This window comes from Coregonus clupeaformis, chromosome 21, assembly GCF_020615455.1.
Source record: "Coregonus clupeaformis isolate EN_2021a chromosome 21, ASM2061545v1, whole genome shotgun sequence".
Classification (NCBI taxonomy): domain Eukaryota; kingdom Metazoa; phylum Chordata; class Actinopteri; order Salmoniformes; family Salmonidae; genus Coregonus; species Coregonus clupeaformis.
The window spans coordinates 19,357,612-19,375,419 of NC_059212.1; the positions used below are offsets into that span (position 1 = coordinate 19,357,612).

The following is a 17,808-nucleotide window of genomic DNA, read 5'->3' on the forward strand; positions in this document are numbered from 1 at the left end:
TGTGCTTATGGAACATTTCTGAGATCTTTTATTTCCGCTCATGAAACATGGGACCAACACTTTGCATGTTGCGTTTATATTTTTGTTCAGTACAATAGTGGGCCACTGTTAAAGAAAACACCAACAGGTCAATCCAGATGACTAAACCATAGTTTTTATTTAGAACATCAAAAAATTGTTTCAGGATCATATCGGTATGATATACATTTAAACAAATTTTATTTAAAAACATGAAATATAGGTGACAGTTATGAAAGGCAGCAACAATCCACGCTTTGACTGCATCACTGAACACAAACTGTGGCTGATAAACCCTATTCATTTAGGAGTTTTAATTAATATGCAGATAACTGCAGTATGTGACACTCCCCCCCCCAAAACTGCCATCCATGTTTTGAACCTTATTTTCTGTGATATTTTTTTTTTTACCAGAACCCCCTCCCCACATAAACAAATGGTAGCAATATGATCATGATTTGAATACATGTTAAAATACAGAAGATAATTGTATTTGTCCTATTTTTATGTTTTCATGTGTAGCATAAATGTAAATATATTAATATACAGAGAAAGGGTACTCCCAAACTGGACCAAATGGACAGAGAATTGAGTAATCTGAGGTAAGAGTTGTCTCTATTTTAAATGGGTTCCACACTACATTACTGCATAAACACAAGAAAACAGTCAGCCCACATGGAATCATATTCCTAACATGGGACATTTAAAATGCTGATAAAATGTAACAATATACCACAAATAAAAATGTGTTTTAAGAGATCAGGTAGTCAAACTCCTGAAATTGTGTGTTGTAAGAGTGGCAATTATGACTGTATAAAACTGAAGGAACATCCAATGTACAAACACACACTCAGCTGAACCAAAATATATCATTTTTTAAACCTTGGCTTAGGAGGCAGTGTGAGTTGCCAGTGATGGGGTCTGTCTGTCAGAGGTGGGGGAGGAGGGGTCCCTGGGCAGTGAGGTGACCTCCCTCATGCCTGCTCCTGTGTGGGGGACACTGGCGTTCATAATGTGCCTTTGTAGATGCTTTATCCAGTCCTCCTGGACCGACAAGGGACCCTGGAAGACTAGGTCACAGAATCTGCAGAGGATCCAAACACAGTAAGACCCCCCATTCAGACGTGGGCCTCAAAGACAGTAGAAGCTACAACCAACTCTTGGTCAACTTAACAACATTACTTTTAAAGCATTACTACAAATAATGCATTGAATAGAGCTTCACCCCAACTTAAAATCTTGAGTAGTAAAAATGTCAATGAATAATACAATAATTTACACCAACGGCATAGACAGTATGGTATGTGGTCAAACTTTGTGGCATATAAGATGAGGTATAGAGTACCATATAAGATGAGGTATAGAAGATGAGGTATAGAGTACCTGCAGGTTAGTCTATACATCTCCTCTGGTGCGTGTGGCATAGTGGGGGACGTCTTCTTCTTGGAACCAGGCCTTGATCTCTGCCTCCTTTGTTTACAGTCATACGCTGAAACATTAAGAACCGGGTAAGAGCAATAGGCTCAGGTAAGTTTAGTCTTGACTGGTGACCATGTGTGCACTTAGGCAGGGGGTCTGTGTGAGGCAGTGATTTTAAGGAAATCATTGTGTTCACTGTACAGTAGCAAGGCTGTAAGCAATGTGCAGTAGTGATGTTACTTTGTGAACACTGATGATGCGAAGGCACTTACTTGTTCCCTCCAGCAAGGCAGTCCTCTTTCGCTTTGCGTATGCCCGCAAGTGATTGGACAGACTAACACCGCTGTGGAAGGTTGCATTGCAATGGACACACACCTTCCTGTTGAATTCACCTTTCTCTGTGAAACAATATTGAATGAAAATCAGTCACACTTTTGACCACATCAGCCATCGTTTTGCACGCAAATATAATCCATTTGGCATTCATATCTTTCATGCTAACATTTTGTCTTTGGTTAACATCCCTTTATCCCAAACTTTACATTTACCCTTGGTCTTACCCGATGTAGAGTTTGAGAGTGTTGAGTTGACTTGTGCTCCTCTACTGTGCTCGCTGGTGGGGGAAACTGACAGGGCGTTTCTTGCCGTTTGAGATGAAGTTCTCAACTTTGAGTCCTCCTGACACTTCCTCTTCTTCAGAATTCCTATCAAGGCACTCGAGAGTGAACCCTTTACCTCCAACTTAGTCTCTGCCTGTTTCTTATCCAATGTTTCCCCTGATAGAGAATACATGGGCACCAGTGGTTTGGCATTGTTGTAGAGGTTCTGAATGAGATTCCGTTTAGGGGATGTCAGGTGATTAGAGGTGGCCTGCTTTGAGGGGATTCTGGAATGGGAGGGGATCCGTTTCTTGCCCAGAATCTGCAGAGCTCTCTGGAACTCTCTCTTGTCACGCATCAGCTCCCGGAGCAACAACATTGGGGACTTGGACTTAGTGGCAATGGTTTTCCCGAGCCGTTTCAGATGGCCCCGAACATGGTTAGATAGCCCAGTCTTATTATCAAAAGAGTCCCCACATAATGGACAGGAGTGCCCTTGGACAGGAGTGCCCTCAGACCCAAACTTGGGTGCTGAAAACATAGCAACACAGCAGAAATAATTGGTCAAAACATTCTTTGTAGGCCAAGGAAATGAGTTCCCATCCCCATTCAAAATTAAAGACTAAAAAAACTCATTATTGAGCAGTGTTTTCCACAAGTACATAGAGTAGCTAGCCAAATGGAATAAGTAACCAGCCAGGTTCCCTGGGCCGGGGAGGGTCCGGGGGGGCTTGTCCCCCAGGGTTAAATTTTTTGCCGAAGGAGCTCTATTTTTGGTGGCCTCTGGTACATTCTCATGCCCTGATTCCATCTGAAATACACAGCGAAATTATTGAATAGTTTATCGAGTTTACCTCTCATATTGGAAAAATGTGTTGTGGTAATGTGTAGAAAGACGAGACTTTCCAAATGTAATTACTGAAAATGTATGAATTCAGTGTTTTGTAGGGTGTCCAATCAAAAACGCATCTTTTGACCAATGGGTAAAATAACATGTTAATTGTGTAGATAATCCTCTAAGAAAACCAATGGTCTAAACCTCATGTCTCTTATCATAATCCGTTAAAAAGTTATTGGAGTTTTTACCCTTATAGAATGGTCAAAATTAGGGTGCTTAAATCAATGGAGGCCAGAGAAAAAAAGTGGTCATAAATCTTGTCAGCTAGACTCGATGCTGTGCGAGAATTAAGGCTACTGGACAGGCTTACCATTTAACTCGTCATCTTTTTTCTCAAATCCGGAGGACATAAAACAATATATAAAGGTAAGATAGATTGATGATTTTGAAACAAGACGTAGTATTTTCATATTTTAGTATACGCTGTTCATATTAATGCGATGTTCCTGTTATTTTTCAAAGACTTCTCACAAAAAAAAGCGTATCTCTGTGAAATGTCAACAACGCACTGAGTGTACCCCAAGCTTTTTATTTTCAAAGCCTTTTACATTTAATTCAGCTCGTGTCATGCTAATTTTGCTATTTGCGACCCGCGGAAACAACTTAGAAGACACGACCACAAAATGTAAAATCCTCAAAAGTTTCAGGGATACAGCAGCTTGACAGAGCTCGGTGCTTATTATCGGATGTATTAGGTTACGAAATCCAACTTTTGGGATATAATGTTAATGATATGTTAGAGAAAGACCCCACTGAACAATTCAGAACATGATTCATATTTGTTTGGTAAAATGTATTTTATAACATAAGGAAGTGATGTCATCACCAAAGCAAGTTTTCGAGTGGGTGGACACCCTATGTATTGTTAGTTGTTTTTATATTGTCTAGGCCTATATGATCAGGACTATTTTCTAACAAACCTTTTTTTTACATTGTTATGATGAGTTTCTCTGGTATTTAATTTTTAATTTTTATTTTACCTTTGTTTAACTAGGCAAGTCAGTTAAGAACAAATTCTTATTTACAATGACGGCCAGAAATCAATAATTAGGCTAAGTGTATTTCGACTCATCATTACCACTTATATTACATGGGATGTGAAAATTAACGAGCATCATGCTCTCCCTCCTCCGTGTAAAGGAAATCGACTGCAACTAACCACAGCGCACACAAATTGTACCGGGAGGCGGGACAGACAGCAGACTGCGTTTCCCTGTCATCGCACGCTTTGTGACTGACAGGAGCCTATCCTATCAATAGATCGCTAGAAGGTGCATATCGTTCATTCTACCGGGAGAGGGCTCGACGGACTAGCGAATTAAAACGTTTAAATGAGAAGTAGCATAATTAATATGAAGTGGAAAAAGTGGCCGGCTGAAAATTAGTCTGTAACCAGCAGATTAGCCGATGGCCGGCGCTAATCGAAAACACTGAGTATTTAGCAGTTTACTTAATCCCACCATGGTGATGCTGGTGCTACAGTAATAACTTTGAGGTGTGGTATTTCACGCATGACTGTGACATCAATGCATTGTAATGACATTGACAATCTACAAATGATTACCAAATTATTGATACATTTGCCTCTGTTGAATAATGTAAAATTCTCCAATCAAATGAGCTGTGTCATTTTTCTTTACAATACAATATTTTGTTTCCTTTATTGAGCTAACAATAACATAACCATATGCATCTCTATTTAGAGGATGTTTCTGTGAAGCCGAATGGTTGCCCGCTTTTGTTCATCTGTATAGCAACATGGTGACCAGCACTGTTAAACATTATATTGAAGGAACATAACCATGCATGCAACAAAATATAATATAATAATATTAGATGGAAAGATAAAGGAAAATAGTACCTTTTTTCAGTCGTATTGCACCCATCCTTCGACGGATGCGAGGTTTCCTGTCTTGAGAAGCCACCTGCTCTCGTGATACCACATGGCGTGCATTGTAATTCAGTCCAACTCTATGCAGATGTCCTCTCACGTGATTGGATAATCCCACACCTGACTCGAACTCTGCAGGACAGTAAGGACAGGTCTTCCGTTCCCCACCACCTTCCGAATCAGCATCTAAAAAGGATTCACTTAGTGGCACCGAGTTGGGCGCAAGGTTCTCTCCAAAAACCTGTGTTTCTATGCACTCTTCCTTGATAACAGGCTTCTGCTGAGAATGCCTGTCTTGACCTTTCTCAAACAGGTCTTCAGAGGTTCCAAGGACTCCCTTCATAGACATTCTTCTGCTAAAGGAATTACCAATGTACGGTTTCTCTTGCTTGATTTCACTTTTATCGAGAATTTTGTTGTTGGCATCTGTGGCGTCATCACTATACTGGAAGATATCCTTATTATCACTGTCTTCCTCTTCCATCTCCTCCACCGGACTTTGCAAATGTTTTGGTAAAATTAAGCAAGAGTCCTGGTCAACGGTATTGTGATAAGGGGTGGACATTTTTCTTTTGGAAGGTAATTTTTTCATAACTGGCATTTTTATGACAAGTTTAGAGACATGCTTGCTGTTGAGGTCTGCACTAATACCTTCACTTAAACCGGAATCACATCCAGAATTTAAGATATTATTCTCCAACTTAGATGCCAATAAACGTTTGTGGCCATTTGAAGAAGAATTGGGATTTTCTGAAATTCGTCCAAAATCATGATCAATGTCACCATTTGTGTCCTCGACAAAAGAAAACCCTGTGGTGACATCAAAGTCTTTATTCCTCTGATTGTCACGTCTTTGTCGAGACAACAGATTATTTATTGACTTGTCAAGTTTTGACTCTGTGGGTTGAGACTTGAAGCCCCTTTGCGCTCTGTGAACTATCTTATCCTTTTTGAAAAGATCAGAAATGTCATTTGAATCACAAGGAAAATCTGTTCTTTTTCTGATAGCCAGTTTTTTCACAGATAATTTTGATGTCAGCTCTGAAGAAAATGAATTTACTACTGTGGGTTTTCTAATGGGGAGGTGTTTCTCAGAAGGTGGTTGTGCATACTCATTTCTTTCTCTACTCTGGAAAACTTCATATTCCTTGTATGTCTGATTATGACGAATCTCAAGATGATTTTTAAAGATGTTTTTGCTTGAGGTGCCATAAGAACAATGGTTACAGGAGTAGGAATGAGGTGTTTTATCATCTTCCTTTGACCTAAACACTCTGGGTTTATCTGGCTCGTCCTGGTTTTTACAGAGACTGTGTTCTTTGTTCTCGTGTCTCTCAAGTTCCAACACAGTCACAGCCATATAGTTACAAGTCTTACAGTCGTAGTACCGCTTGTCCTTCTCATGAGTCTTGGCATGTTGAACAAATGTATTTGGACAATTTGTTCCAAAAGTGCACTGGGGGCACTGTAGCCTTGCATCTGTGCCCTCATCCTTCAATTCATTCATGCCCTTGATCTCCTCCATGAGTCTCTCTCTTCTCTCCTGGTGAATGGTCATATGTCGAAGGAGGGAATTGCGAAAGCGGAACGACTGGCCACACTCTCTGCATATAAAAGGCTTTGGAATGTTGATCAGACTGGGCGGATCTGTGTGAGTCCTCATGTGCCGGTGCAGATGGTTCTTCTCCTTGAAATTGATGTTGCACTTTGTGCAAGGAAAAAACAATGGCTCCTCCTCTGAACAAGAGTCAGTCAGAGGTTTCCCTTTCAGCGGTCTAAGCCTGTGAGCCACGCTTTTTTCATGTGGATTTCTTGCAGGCGCATTGAAAATAAGTTGCTTGATGGCCTCTACAGTTCCATTGGGATACTGTGCTTTTTTCGTTGTCGGTGATTGAGGTTTGTTGCGTTTTCTCAAGGATTGGACCTTGTTGATGGGAAGAGGGTCTTCTTGATCCTCTTCATCAAACACATCCTTTGTTGACTTGAGGCTCAAATCAGAGTAAAGATCCTCTGAGGGATCTACCATGACCACCATGTCCATTTTGCGTTTCCTCCTCCTTTGGCTGTTTGAGGGAGGATCTGCCTTTGGTAGCTCCTCCACGGGAGAATCATCGTGGTTGTCCCACAGAAACTGCATGAATTCTCTCTGAGGGTCCCAGCTCAGGGGACCCTCATAATTATCCATTGAGTTCTCTGAAGATTCCACATCGAAACCCCATATCCCTGTAGTGTCAATGTCCTGCACAGTCTTCAACTGAGTAATACTCTTTTCCTCCCCCTTTTCTGTTGACAAGCTGTTGAGTTCATCTGATTCGAAGGCTTGGTGTGAAGAAGGTCCATTCACAGACAACACATTTGTGTTTGAGAGAACATCAAGGACACTGCTATTTTCTCTCAGAGGAGATGTCTGAGGTCTGTCCAATGTTTCTATAAACAAGGGCATCTGATTTCTCATTAGATCTTGAAGGAGATCTAAGGGGTCGATCACAGGATCTGCATCTTTCTCCTCTTCATCAATACCGGTCAGATCAGACATTTCTGCAGCTGAACTCTAGGAAAGAAAACAAACTGATCAGAAAGTTGTTTACTTTGCCCATCAATAATCTAGCTGGCTACACTTTCCAAATACGGTACCTCTCCTTTAAGAACTTTCTACCACCACCAGTGGTGCCTGCTATTGGTGCACAGCAACAAAAAAACACAGTCCAACATTACTTCTGAGAGCTGCTGCAAAATATGATCTCAATTGTATTTATGTATACTGAACCAAAATATAAATGTAACATTTAAAGTGTTGGTCCCATGTTTCATAAGCTGAAATAAAAGATCCCAGAAATTTTCCATACACATAAAAAGCTTCTTTCTCTAAAATGTTGTGCACAAATTTGTTTACATCCCTGTTAGTGAGCAATTCTCCTTTGCCAAGATAATCCATCCACCTGACAAGTGTGGCATATCAAGAAGCTGATTAAACAGCATGATCATTACACAGGTGCATCTTGTGCTGGGGACAATAAAAGGTAACTGTAAAATGTGCAGTTTTGTCACACAACACAATGCCACAGATGTCTCAAGTTTTGAGGGAGCGTGGAATTGGCATGTTGACTGCAGGAATGTCCACCAGAGCTGTTGCCAGAGAATTGAATGTTAATTTCTCTACCATAAGCCGCCTCTCCAATGTCGTTTTAGAGAATTTGGCAGTACGTACAACCGGCCTCACAACCGCAGACCATGTGTATGGCGTCGTGTAGGCGAGCTGTTTGCTGATGTCAACGTTGTGAAGAGAGTGCCCCATGGTGGCGGTGGGGTTATGGTGTGGGCAGGCATAAGCTAAGGACAACGAACACAATTGCATTTTATCGATGGCAATTTGAATGCACAGAGATATCATGGCAAGATCCTGAGGCCCATTGTCGTGCCATTCATCCGCCTCATGTTTCAGCATGATAATGCATGAACCCATGTCGCAAGGATCTGTACACAATTCCTGGAAGCTGAAAATGTCCCAGTTCTTCCATGGCCTATATACTCACCAGACATGTCACCCATTGAGCATGTTTGGATCGACGTGTACAACAGCGTGTTCCAGCTCCCGCCAATATCCAGCAACTTTGCACAGCCATTGAAGAGGAGTTGGACAACATTCCACAGGCCACAATCAACAGCCTGAACAACTCTATGCGAAGGAGATGTGTCGCGCTGCACAAGCAAATGGTGGTCACGCCAGATACTGACTGGTTTTCTGATCCACGACACTACCTTTTTAAAAAAGGTATCTTTGACCAACAGATGCATATCTGTATTCCCAGTCATGTGAAATCCATAGATTAGGGCCTAATGAATTTATTTAAATTGACTGATTTCCTTATATGAACTGTATCTCAGTAAAATCTTAGAAATTGTTGCATGTTGCGTTTATATTTTGTTGGATTACATTTCATTTACAGTGCCTTCAGAAAGTATTCACAACCTTCACTTTTTCCAAATTTTGTTGTTACAGCCTGAATTTTAAATGGATTTAATTGCACTTTTGTCACTGGCCTACACACAATACCCCATGATGTTAAAGTGGAATTATGTTTTTCATAATTGTTGTGTCTCCATCTCTAGTGGTTTCCGCTAAGCTGTCGTTTGTAGGGATTCCCGATTGGAGTGTGTGGAGTTTCCCCAGAGGTGTTCTCTGCGTGCGCGGTGACTCGTTCCATGAGCAATGGCGACCTGGTCACTGTGCCGGCTAACGATAATGTTACGAAGAAATCTGTCACTACTTTCCCTGTTATCCCGTTATCTGTGCCCCGCTCCGATTTAACCAAGGAGCAGTGGGTTTACCCCACATTAGAAGAGTTGCGTGACCAAATTGTGCCTGTGGAACAGTTGGGAGATGTTGCCCAGGGCTATTTTCTCCAGGATGATGTCCTGATGAGAAAATGGGTGCCTCATAGTAGTTGTTTTGTTGGGGAGGCTATTAGTCAGGTTGTTGTACCAGTTAAGTTTTGTGAGTTGGTGTTGAAAACTTCCCACGAAGTTGTTGCTGGACATCTGTGCGTGAGGAAAACCTACAATCGCATACTGAGACATTTATTTTGGCCTAGGTTAAAGAGGGATGATTCTGCGTTCATCAAAACCTGTCAGACCTGTCAATTAACGGGTAAACCTAATCAAACTATTAAGCCTGTACCGCTGTTTCCTATTCCCGTAGTCAGTCAGCCTTTTGAGTATCTGATTGTTGACTGTGTTGGCTCTCTGCCTCGCTCTAAGAATGGTAGTAGTTACCTGTTCACTGTGATGTGTCAGACCACTAGGTTTCCTGCTGCCTATCCTCTCCGGTCTATCACGACTAAGTCCGTGCTAAAGGAATGACTCAGTTTATCTTGCTGTTTGGAATCCCTAAGGTTATTCAGAGTGACCAAGGTTCTAATTTCACCTCTAATCTGTTTGGTCAGATTCTCCAACAGCTCCGTATTAAACACAATTTGGCTAGAGCCTCTCACGCACGAGTCAAGGAGCGCTGGAACATTTCCATCAAACACTTACAGTGGGGGAAAAAAGTATTTAGTCAGCCACCAATTGTGCAAGTTCTCCCACTTAAAAAGATGAGAGAGGCCTGTAATTTTCATCATAGGTACACGTCAACTATGACAGACAAATTGAGAAAACAAAATCCAGAAAATCACATTGTAGGATTTTTAATGAATTTATTTGCAAATTATGGTGGAAAATAAGTATTTGGTCACCTACAAACAAGCAAGATTTCTGGCTCTCACAGACCTGTAACTTCTTTAAGAGGCTCCTCTGTCCTCCACTCGTTACCTGTATTAATGGCACCTGTTTGAACTTGTTATCAGTATAAAAGACCCCTGTCCACAACCTCAAACAGTCACACTCCAAACTCCACTATGGCCAAGACCAAAGAGCTGTCAAAGGACACCAGAAACAAAATGGTAGACCTGCACCAGGCTGGGAAGACTGAATCTGCAATAGGTAAGCAGCTTGGTTTGAAGAAATCAACTGTGGGAGCAATTATTAGGAAATGGAAGACATACAAGACCACTGATAATCTCCCTCGATCTGGGGCTCCACGCAAGATCTCACCCCGTGGGGTCAAAATGATCACAAGAACGGTGAGCAAAAATCCCAGAACCACACGGGGGGACCTAATGAATGACCTGCAGAGAGCTGGGACCAAAGTAACAAAGCCTACCATCAGTAACACACTACGCCGCCAGGGACTCAAATCCTGCAGTGCCAGACGTGTCCCCCTGCTTAAGCCAGTACATGTCCAGGCCCGTCTGAAGTTTGCTAGAGTGCATTTGGATGATCCAGAAGAGAATTGGGAGAATGTCAGATGAAACCAAAATATAACTTTTTGGTAAACACTCAACTCGTCGTGTTTGGAGGACAAAGAATGCTGAGTTGCATCCAAAGAACACCATACCTACTGTGAAGCATGGGGGTGGAAACATCATGCTTTGGGGCTGGATTTCTGCAAAGGGACCAGGACGACTGATCCGTGTAAAGGAAAGAATGAATGGGGCCATGTATCGTGAGATTTTGAGTGAAAACCTCCTTCCATCAGCAAGGGCATTGAAGATGAAACGTGGCTGGGTCTTTCAGCATGACAATGATCCCAAACACACCGCCCGGGCAACGAAGGAGTGGCGTCGTAAGAAGCATTTCAAGGTCCTGGAGTGGCCTAGCCAGTCTCCAGATCTCAACCCCATAGAAAATCTTTGGAGGGAGTTGAAAGTCTATGTTGCCCAGCGACAGCCCCAAAACATCACTGCTCTAGAGGAGATCTGCATGGAGGTATGGGCCAAAATACCAGCAACAGTGTGTGAAAACCTTGTGAAGAAAACGTTTGACCTGTGTCATTGCCAACAAAGGGTATATAACAAAGTATTGAGAAACTTTTGTTATTGACCAAATACTTATTTTCCACCATAATTTGCAAATAAATTCATTAAAAATCCTACAATGTGATTTTCTGGATTTTTTCCCCTCGTTTTGTCTGTCATAGTTGACGTGTACCTATGATGAAAATTACAGGCCTCTCATCTTTTTAAGTGGGAGAACTTGCACAATTGGTGGCTGACTAAATACTTTTTTCCCCCACTGTAAGTGTTTGATGGAAATGTTCCAGCGCTTCTTGACTCTGCGCGTGAGAGGCTCTAGCCAAATTGTGTTTAATATGGAGCTGTTGGAGAATCTGACCAAACAGATTAGAGGTGAAATTAGAACCTTGGTCACTCTGAATAACCGTAGGTCTTTGAGAGGTTATTGTACGGAGATGGATAAGGATTGAGAGGAGGGGCTGCCATGGTTACTGCTAGCCGCCAGGGAGGTTTCCCAGGAGAGCATAGGTTTCAGTCCAAATGATCTAGTATTCTGACATAGTGTGCGTGGGCTTCTAGGAGTTCTCCAAGATGACTGGAAGTCTCCCAAGCCACCTCAATCCCTGTTATATTATGTGTGTGATTTCCGGTGACGCCTGTACACCGCTGGTGAGATGGCTAAAGAGAAGCTGTCATCTTCACAGGGGAGGATGAAAGGAATATTTAAATCGGCGAGCTGAGCCTCGTCACTTTATTCCAGGTGACCAGGTTCTTGCTCTGCTGCCAATTGTTGATTATCCTTTTCAAGCCAAGTTTCAAGGTCCATATATGGTTGTGCGCCAGTGCACTGAGCAAAACTGTCTAGTTGCCACTCCGGAACGGAGGAAGGCGCACCAACTGTGCCATGGAAATCTGCTAAAACCCTATTTTGCACGTTCCTCTGGGGCCGTACAGTGGGAGTCGCAGAGGACGTTAAACCTGTTATTTTGGCCGGTACTGTTACATTGCTGGGTTCTTCTTTTTGTCATGCTATGTCCGTGCATGGTGAGGAGGATATCCTTGGTCCCGACGATTGCGTACTGCAGGGTAGATTGAAAAATTCAGAGAGTCACTGGATGTTTTGGATAGCCTTCTCGCTCATCTACCAGCTGATAGGCGAGACGAGTTTGTCGGTCTGATTCTGAGTTTTCCAGTTTTGTTTTCTGATACGCCTACACGTACAAACTTGATAGATCACGTTATTGACGTTGGGGATGCTGACCCCATCCATCAGCGGTTCTATAGAGTTTCTTCAGAGAAACGGCGTTGTCTGGATGCTGAGATCAGGTACATGCAGTAGAGTGATATTGCAGAGCCTTCTTTCTCCAGCTAGGCTTCTCCCTGTATCTTGGTCAGTAAACCGGATGGGACAAACAGATTTTGTACGGACTACCGTAAGGTAAACAGTGACACTAAGCCAGATTCATTCCCTCTTCCTTGGATGGAGGACTGCGTTGATCAGGTTGGAGCAGCGAAGTTTGTGAGCAAGTTTGACCTGTTTAAGGGCTATTGGCAAGTGGCACTGACCCGTAGGGCACGCGAAATCTCTGCCTTTATTACCCCCTCCGGTCTGTACTCTTATTTGGTTATGGGTTTCAGCCTGCGGAACGCACCTGCCACTTTTCAGCGCCTTTTGAATAGGGTTGTCTCCGGTCTGGTTGGGTGCGCTGTTTGTCTGGACAATGTAGTGGTTTATCCAGATACTTGAGAGGCACATCTGTCCCGTATTGAAGCCTTGTTCGACCGCCTGGCTGCGGGTCGCCTCACTATCAACCTGGCAAAGTGTGAGTTTGCTCAGGCGACCGTTATGTACCTTGGTAAGGTGGTTGGGCAGGGTGAGGTGCGTCCTGTTCGGGCTGAAGTGGTAGCTATTGATGCTTTTTCACCGCCAACCACTAAAAAATAACATGGGAATGATTGGTTATTATCGTAGTTTCTGTAGGTACTATCTACCGTAGTCGCTCCCCTGACAGATCTTCTGAAAGCTAAGGCGGTTTATGTCTGGTCTCCTCTCTGTCAGCAGGCTTTTGATGATGCGAAGAGGCTGCTTACCTCAACTCCGGTGCTGCCTGCACCTCACGTGAGGGCAGATGCAGTCATGCTGCAAGCAGATGTGTCCGGTGTTGAGAGGCCCGTTAGTTTCTTTTCCAATACGTTTAATCGTTATCAGTTGAACTACACCGTGGTGGAAAAATAGGTGTATTACCTATCGTGGTCTACACCGATCATAACCCTCTCAGCTTGAGGTCTATGATGCGTCCTAACCAGAGGGTAATGAGATGGTGTTTGTTTTTTACAGGCATTCCATCTCGATGTGTGGCACGTCAGGGGTTCTGATAATGTTGTTGCTGACGCTCTCTCTCGTGCGCCCTGTTCCTGAATGCGTCTGGTCCTATTGATTGGTGGACACACGTTTTCTCATGCGCGAGAGTGACCAGCTACTGTTTATTTTTGTGACCAGCTACTGTTTATTTTGTGTTTGTGTTGTCCTGTTGCTCCTGTCATCTGTTCCCTCCTGTCCTCATTTTTTTTATTTCCTCTTAAAGGTTGCTCCCTGTGCGCAAAGGTTGCTGAGGACGAGGTTGGTTGGGGCAGGTGGGGTAGCGTTAACCACGGCAGTATTTTGTTGGAGTTTATATGTAATTTTTTTGAATATTTACATTTCTACTTTTTTGGTTGGTGTGGTGTTCCGGTGTCCTTGGTGGTCCTCGGTTTGGGGGGTTGACATCCCTTTAAATGGACAATTTGGACGATTCTGTGAACTGTCTTGTGCAAGTTTTAAATTGACACTACCTGTTTAGCAAAGGTTTCAGCTAGAGATGGCGTGAAGGAGCTTGCAGGGATTTGTAGTCTTGTAAGATGTCTACTTTGTTGCTAATTAGCATTTTGAATATGAGAGTAAATAGAGCCGACTATATTGATAACAGTCACCATGTCTGAGAGAGATTTAGATGGTTATCAAAATGTCACGCCAGGGTAAGCCTACACAAAACACAGCCCTTATTTTAAGTGTTCCTAAAATCCCCTATGGGGAAACATTTATGGTGGAAAAACAATTAGAACCATTTCCCTGTTTGACCGCTAGGTTTTATGGGTATTATGACACCTCCACTGTGAGGCTCTATACACCCCTGGTAACCATCCACCATATCATCCCCCCCCCCACCCCAACTGTCAAGCAAGCCATAAATGCATGCATGTCACATACAACATATACCTTATAATAAAATGCTAATCGATCACCCCTTACTCAAGACCGATGGGTAACGTTGTTGATGAGCAGTAGATAGTTCTGTATTCTATAGTAAAAACTTTCTAGCTATGCGTTGCAGAACTGTAGCCCACATATGCCAAAACAAAGCGCAACCTTTACTCTAAAGAGCACAAACATAGCAAGCTAATCGTGGTCTTCCTCGAGCCCCATGAAGATCCAAAGGAGCTTTACTTCTCTTTAAATATTCCTGTTGTTGGACGCTTGTAATAGCCTACCCAGTCCACAATGTTCCATAGCAAAACCTCCACAAAAAACGCCGGACATGTTTGAGCAATACCGAGAGGTGACAATATTGTTAGAGAAGACTTGAAACGTTACCTTTTAACGGTGTAAATGCAAACGATATGCACTTTAATCGTTGCATTGAATTATTGCTCACTTTCGTCTTCCATCCATTCCACAGTCGCCATTTTCCCTGGCCTACGCAGGTTAAACCATTTTTTTGAGAGGGAATACAAGAACGACACACCTGCATTAATGAATACACTTTTTAATTGCACAACATTTTTCCAGTGTAGAACTAGGAATATAATATAACATTCACAATGTAAGTAATTATTTTATTATACTTCCGTGATCTTTCATCAACTTTTTTTCATCGTGATAAGCTTCCCCCGCAAGTGAAAGTGGTTTGTCCCAGATAGGCGGCACGAAAAATCCCGAGTTGATGATCATCTACCAAGTTTAATATCGGTAATGTTACTGACAGCCGGTTTGAAATGGTTATTTTAATAACATCTAATAAATGTACATGTTAGATGGTATTCGATGTATATATGGATTCATATTTCTATTTTGCTCTGTCTGGATCACATTTGGGTTTGGGAACACCTTGGGGATACATGTATAGCTACTCATCAACAGTCATAAGATTACAATGTTTAAGAGGAACAAGCAGACTGTCATATTTGCCATTCAAGTAACTAAAGCTACAGTCTGCGATTGGTACAGCCATTTTTTGACATGATTGAACTGTCTTACCCCACCAGAATCCAAAATAAAAGCTTGTTTTACAAATAATGTATACAAAACATCCCACTTGGCACACTCCGGTTGAATCAACGTTATTTCCAAGTAATTGGAAATCGTGGATAGATGTTGAATTGATTTGTGCCCAGTGGGACTGTTACAATTATAATTTTGATAATGGAAGGTCCTTGCATCCATAGCTCAGTCTATGAATTTGACAATGATTACGTTTCTCTAGCCACATCCCTCGTATGTTTACCAAGACAAGTGGCGGACTCATTTTTTTTGTTTTTCGAATCCCAGAATGTGGCTTTAATGTTACAGTCAGTTGTGTCTGAGTCGCGCTCGGAGTTGTCTTGCTAACACCAGTCTCTTTATGCTCGCTGTGTAGTAACGTGTCAGCTAGGCTACGGTTGTGAGCTCTTACCTGTAAAACATTGTAATATTTTTTCCACTAATTCTAAACCCCGCCCCCCTCTCATCGTCTTATAGGATATTCAAACACCGCATAAAATCTTAATGTACCTTTGTTTGCCAACACTCAATGCATGTTGTTTTGAAACCTGCCAGTCGTTTTGGTGTCAAGAGGCAGCCACAACGCGCGGCACACCAATCAATCAGCTGGCCTATAGTTTAGATATCTATCTATCTAGCTAGTTGTCAAATACATAAACGAACGGTCTATCGAGCAGCTTGATTCCTACAATACATTAATTATAATCACATTTTTTGTGTTAAAACGAAAAAATTAAAATAACATTTTGAGTTGGCTAACCTATCTCCATAGATAGAACAATGAGACAGATATTTAACCGGATGTATAAATGTGAATCATCCGCTTGGCGTTTCCACTCAATACCAAATATGGCAGTGGGAGAAGCTGGAACAAGATGGATTTTGACAGACATTCTGCACATTTTCTCATCGATGAAACATTTGATCTCAATACAGTTTTCTGTTTCCAAAACTGGAATATGTTATGAACAGGGTGGACTAAGTTTTGTAGACTTTACCTTTTGCAAAAGTTTTTACAAATCGTATTGTTTAGAAGGAGTGCAAAGGCGAATTGAATTACTGCACACGCGCACTTCCCAGAGGAGGCGTCCCTAACGGAAATAACGCTAGAACGCGCCAATAGGATCTCGCAAGCTCGTACCTGACTCTGCCCACCTCCTTTCTTGTTCTGCCCACTATGACTCATTTGTTCCCATTGGAAACGACAGGCTGTGGTCTATCTTGGTTTATACAAATATTTGCTATCTCCCTCGAGCGAAGAGCGGGTATCATCGGCGTCTAGGCTCGAGACTAGTTAGCTATAGTGCCCCCACCGAAACAGGTAGGCAAAAAATTACTTTACTTACATGAGTTATCTTTTTACACGCCAGTTTGAAATAGAATACGAATTAACAGGCTGTCATTAATATGGTCATATAATAAACTGATATTTTGACAAATAAGTCGCTTAACATTACATGAAAGTGAGACAACTTGCCTGCCTAGTTAGCTAACGTTAGCTTGCTAGGGGTTTCCATTAGTTACCACAGCCACAAAGTCAAGATATCTTAAAAATTCAGGAAAACAAAAATTCGCTTTTTGGTCTTCATTTAAGGTCAGGGTTAAGCATAAGGTTAACAGTGTGGTTAGGGTTAGGTTTAAAATCTCATTTTAAGAAGATAAATTGTAGACTTTGTGGCTGTGGTAACTAATATCGACCCTTGCTAGTCATGTCATGACCAAGAGACTGCCATCTTGCGTTGATCTGGTGTAGGGCTTTCAACACCTGAGGCCTTTGCACAAAAACCATTTAGGCTTTACAGTATGTTGACAATTAAGATATTTTATGGGGTCTAGTCAGGCTACTGACAAATTGTTTACTTTTCTTACAATCTCTCCCAGTTGCTGCAAACCTAGGCAGAACCTATAAAGACTGTCCTGTTGTGGCAACATCATGTCTGTCTACTTGGTGCCCTGAAATGTCTGATTGGCCTTATCGCTGCCAAAGGTGCTTCAACAAAGTACTGAGTAAAGGGTCTGAATACTTATGTAAATGTGATATTTCTGGGGGGTTTTACTTATAAATGTGCAACATTTTCTGAAAACCTGTTTTTGTTTTGTCGTTATGGGGTATTGTGGAAAAAGGAAAGGGGTCTGAATACTTTCCGAATGCACTGTATACCATGATTACGTCTAACTTTGTAATTCTACATGTTGCATGGGCTAAGCCTACATGATCTGATGAGATGTTGGACTCAGAAGACTGCACTTTGTCCCTGGATAACCTGTTCTTTGAGAGGCCAGTTGTCCACAAAGTGTGAGTAGTCAGAAACAACCTGCATCCCACAGTCATGCCCCACTAGATTTGTATTTAG

General features: G+C 42.1%; 2 protein-coding genes across 8 annotated transcripts in view; one reads left to right on the forward strand and one right to left on the reverse strand.

The window, feature by feature from the left end:
* Nucleotides 1–132: 132 nt before the first annotated feature.
* On the reverse strand, nucleotides 133–16,128 carry LOC121535025 (zinc finger protein 644-like). Its single transcript, XM_041841693.2, has 7 exons — nucleotides 15,965–16,128; nucleotides 14,789–14,890; nucleotides 4,796–7,376; nucleotides 1,998–2,567; nucleotides 1,710–1,835; nucleotides 1,402–1,507; nucleotides 133–1,102 (listed from the first exon to the last, which is right to left on the reverse strand). The coding sequence occupies exons 3-7, from the start codon at nucleotides 7,359–7,361 to the stop codon at nucleotides 907–909; spliced, it is 3,564 nt and encodes a 1,187-aa protein (XP_041697627.2). The 5' UTR covers nucleotides 7,362–7,376; nucleotides 14,789–14,890; nucleotides 15,965–16,128; the 3' UTR covers nucleotides 133–906.
* Nucleotides 16,129–16,699: 571 nt separating this feature from the next.
* LOC121535027 (probable ATP-dependent DNA helicase HFM1) overlaps nucleotides 16,700–17,808 on the forward strand; it is a 39,480-nt gene continuing 38,371 nt past the window's right edge. For 5 of the 7 annotated variants that reach the window (XM_041841694.1, XM_041841697.1, XM_041841700.1 and 2 more), the window contains exons 1-3: nucleotides 16,700–16,775; nucleotides 17,336–17,441; nucleotides 17,662–17,750. In XM_041841694.1, coding sequence (XP_041697628.1) covers nucleotides 17,680–17,750 — 71 coding nt within the window. In that variant the 5' untranslated portion in view covers nucleotides 16,700–16,775; nucleotides 17,336–17,441; nucleotides 17,662–17,679. Of the gene's footprint in view, nucleotides 16,776–17,335; nucleotides 17,455–17,661; nucleotides 17,751–17,808 lie in introns of all 7 variants that reach the window. The other 2 variants (XM_041841695.1, XM_041841696.1) reach the window with 2 other exon arrangements.

Coding starts and splice junctions, on each gene's coding strand:
- LOC121535025 (XM_041841693.2), bottom strand. CDS start 7,361: ATGTCTGATCTGACCGGTATTGATGAAGAGGAGAAAGATGCAGATCCT. Junction 2,568..4,795: donor TGCAATACGACTGAAAAAAG/GTACTATTTTCC, acceptor CTATGTTTTCAG/CACCCAAGTTTGGGTCTGAG. Junction 1,836..1,997: donor ACTCTCAAACTCTACATCGG/GTAAGACCAAGG, acceptor ATTGTTTCACAG/AGAAAGGTGAATTCAACAGG.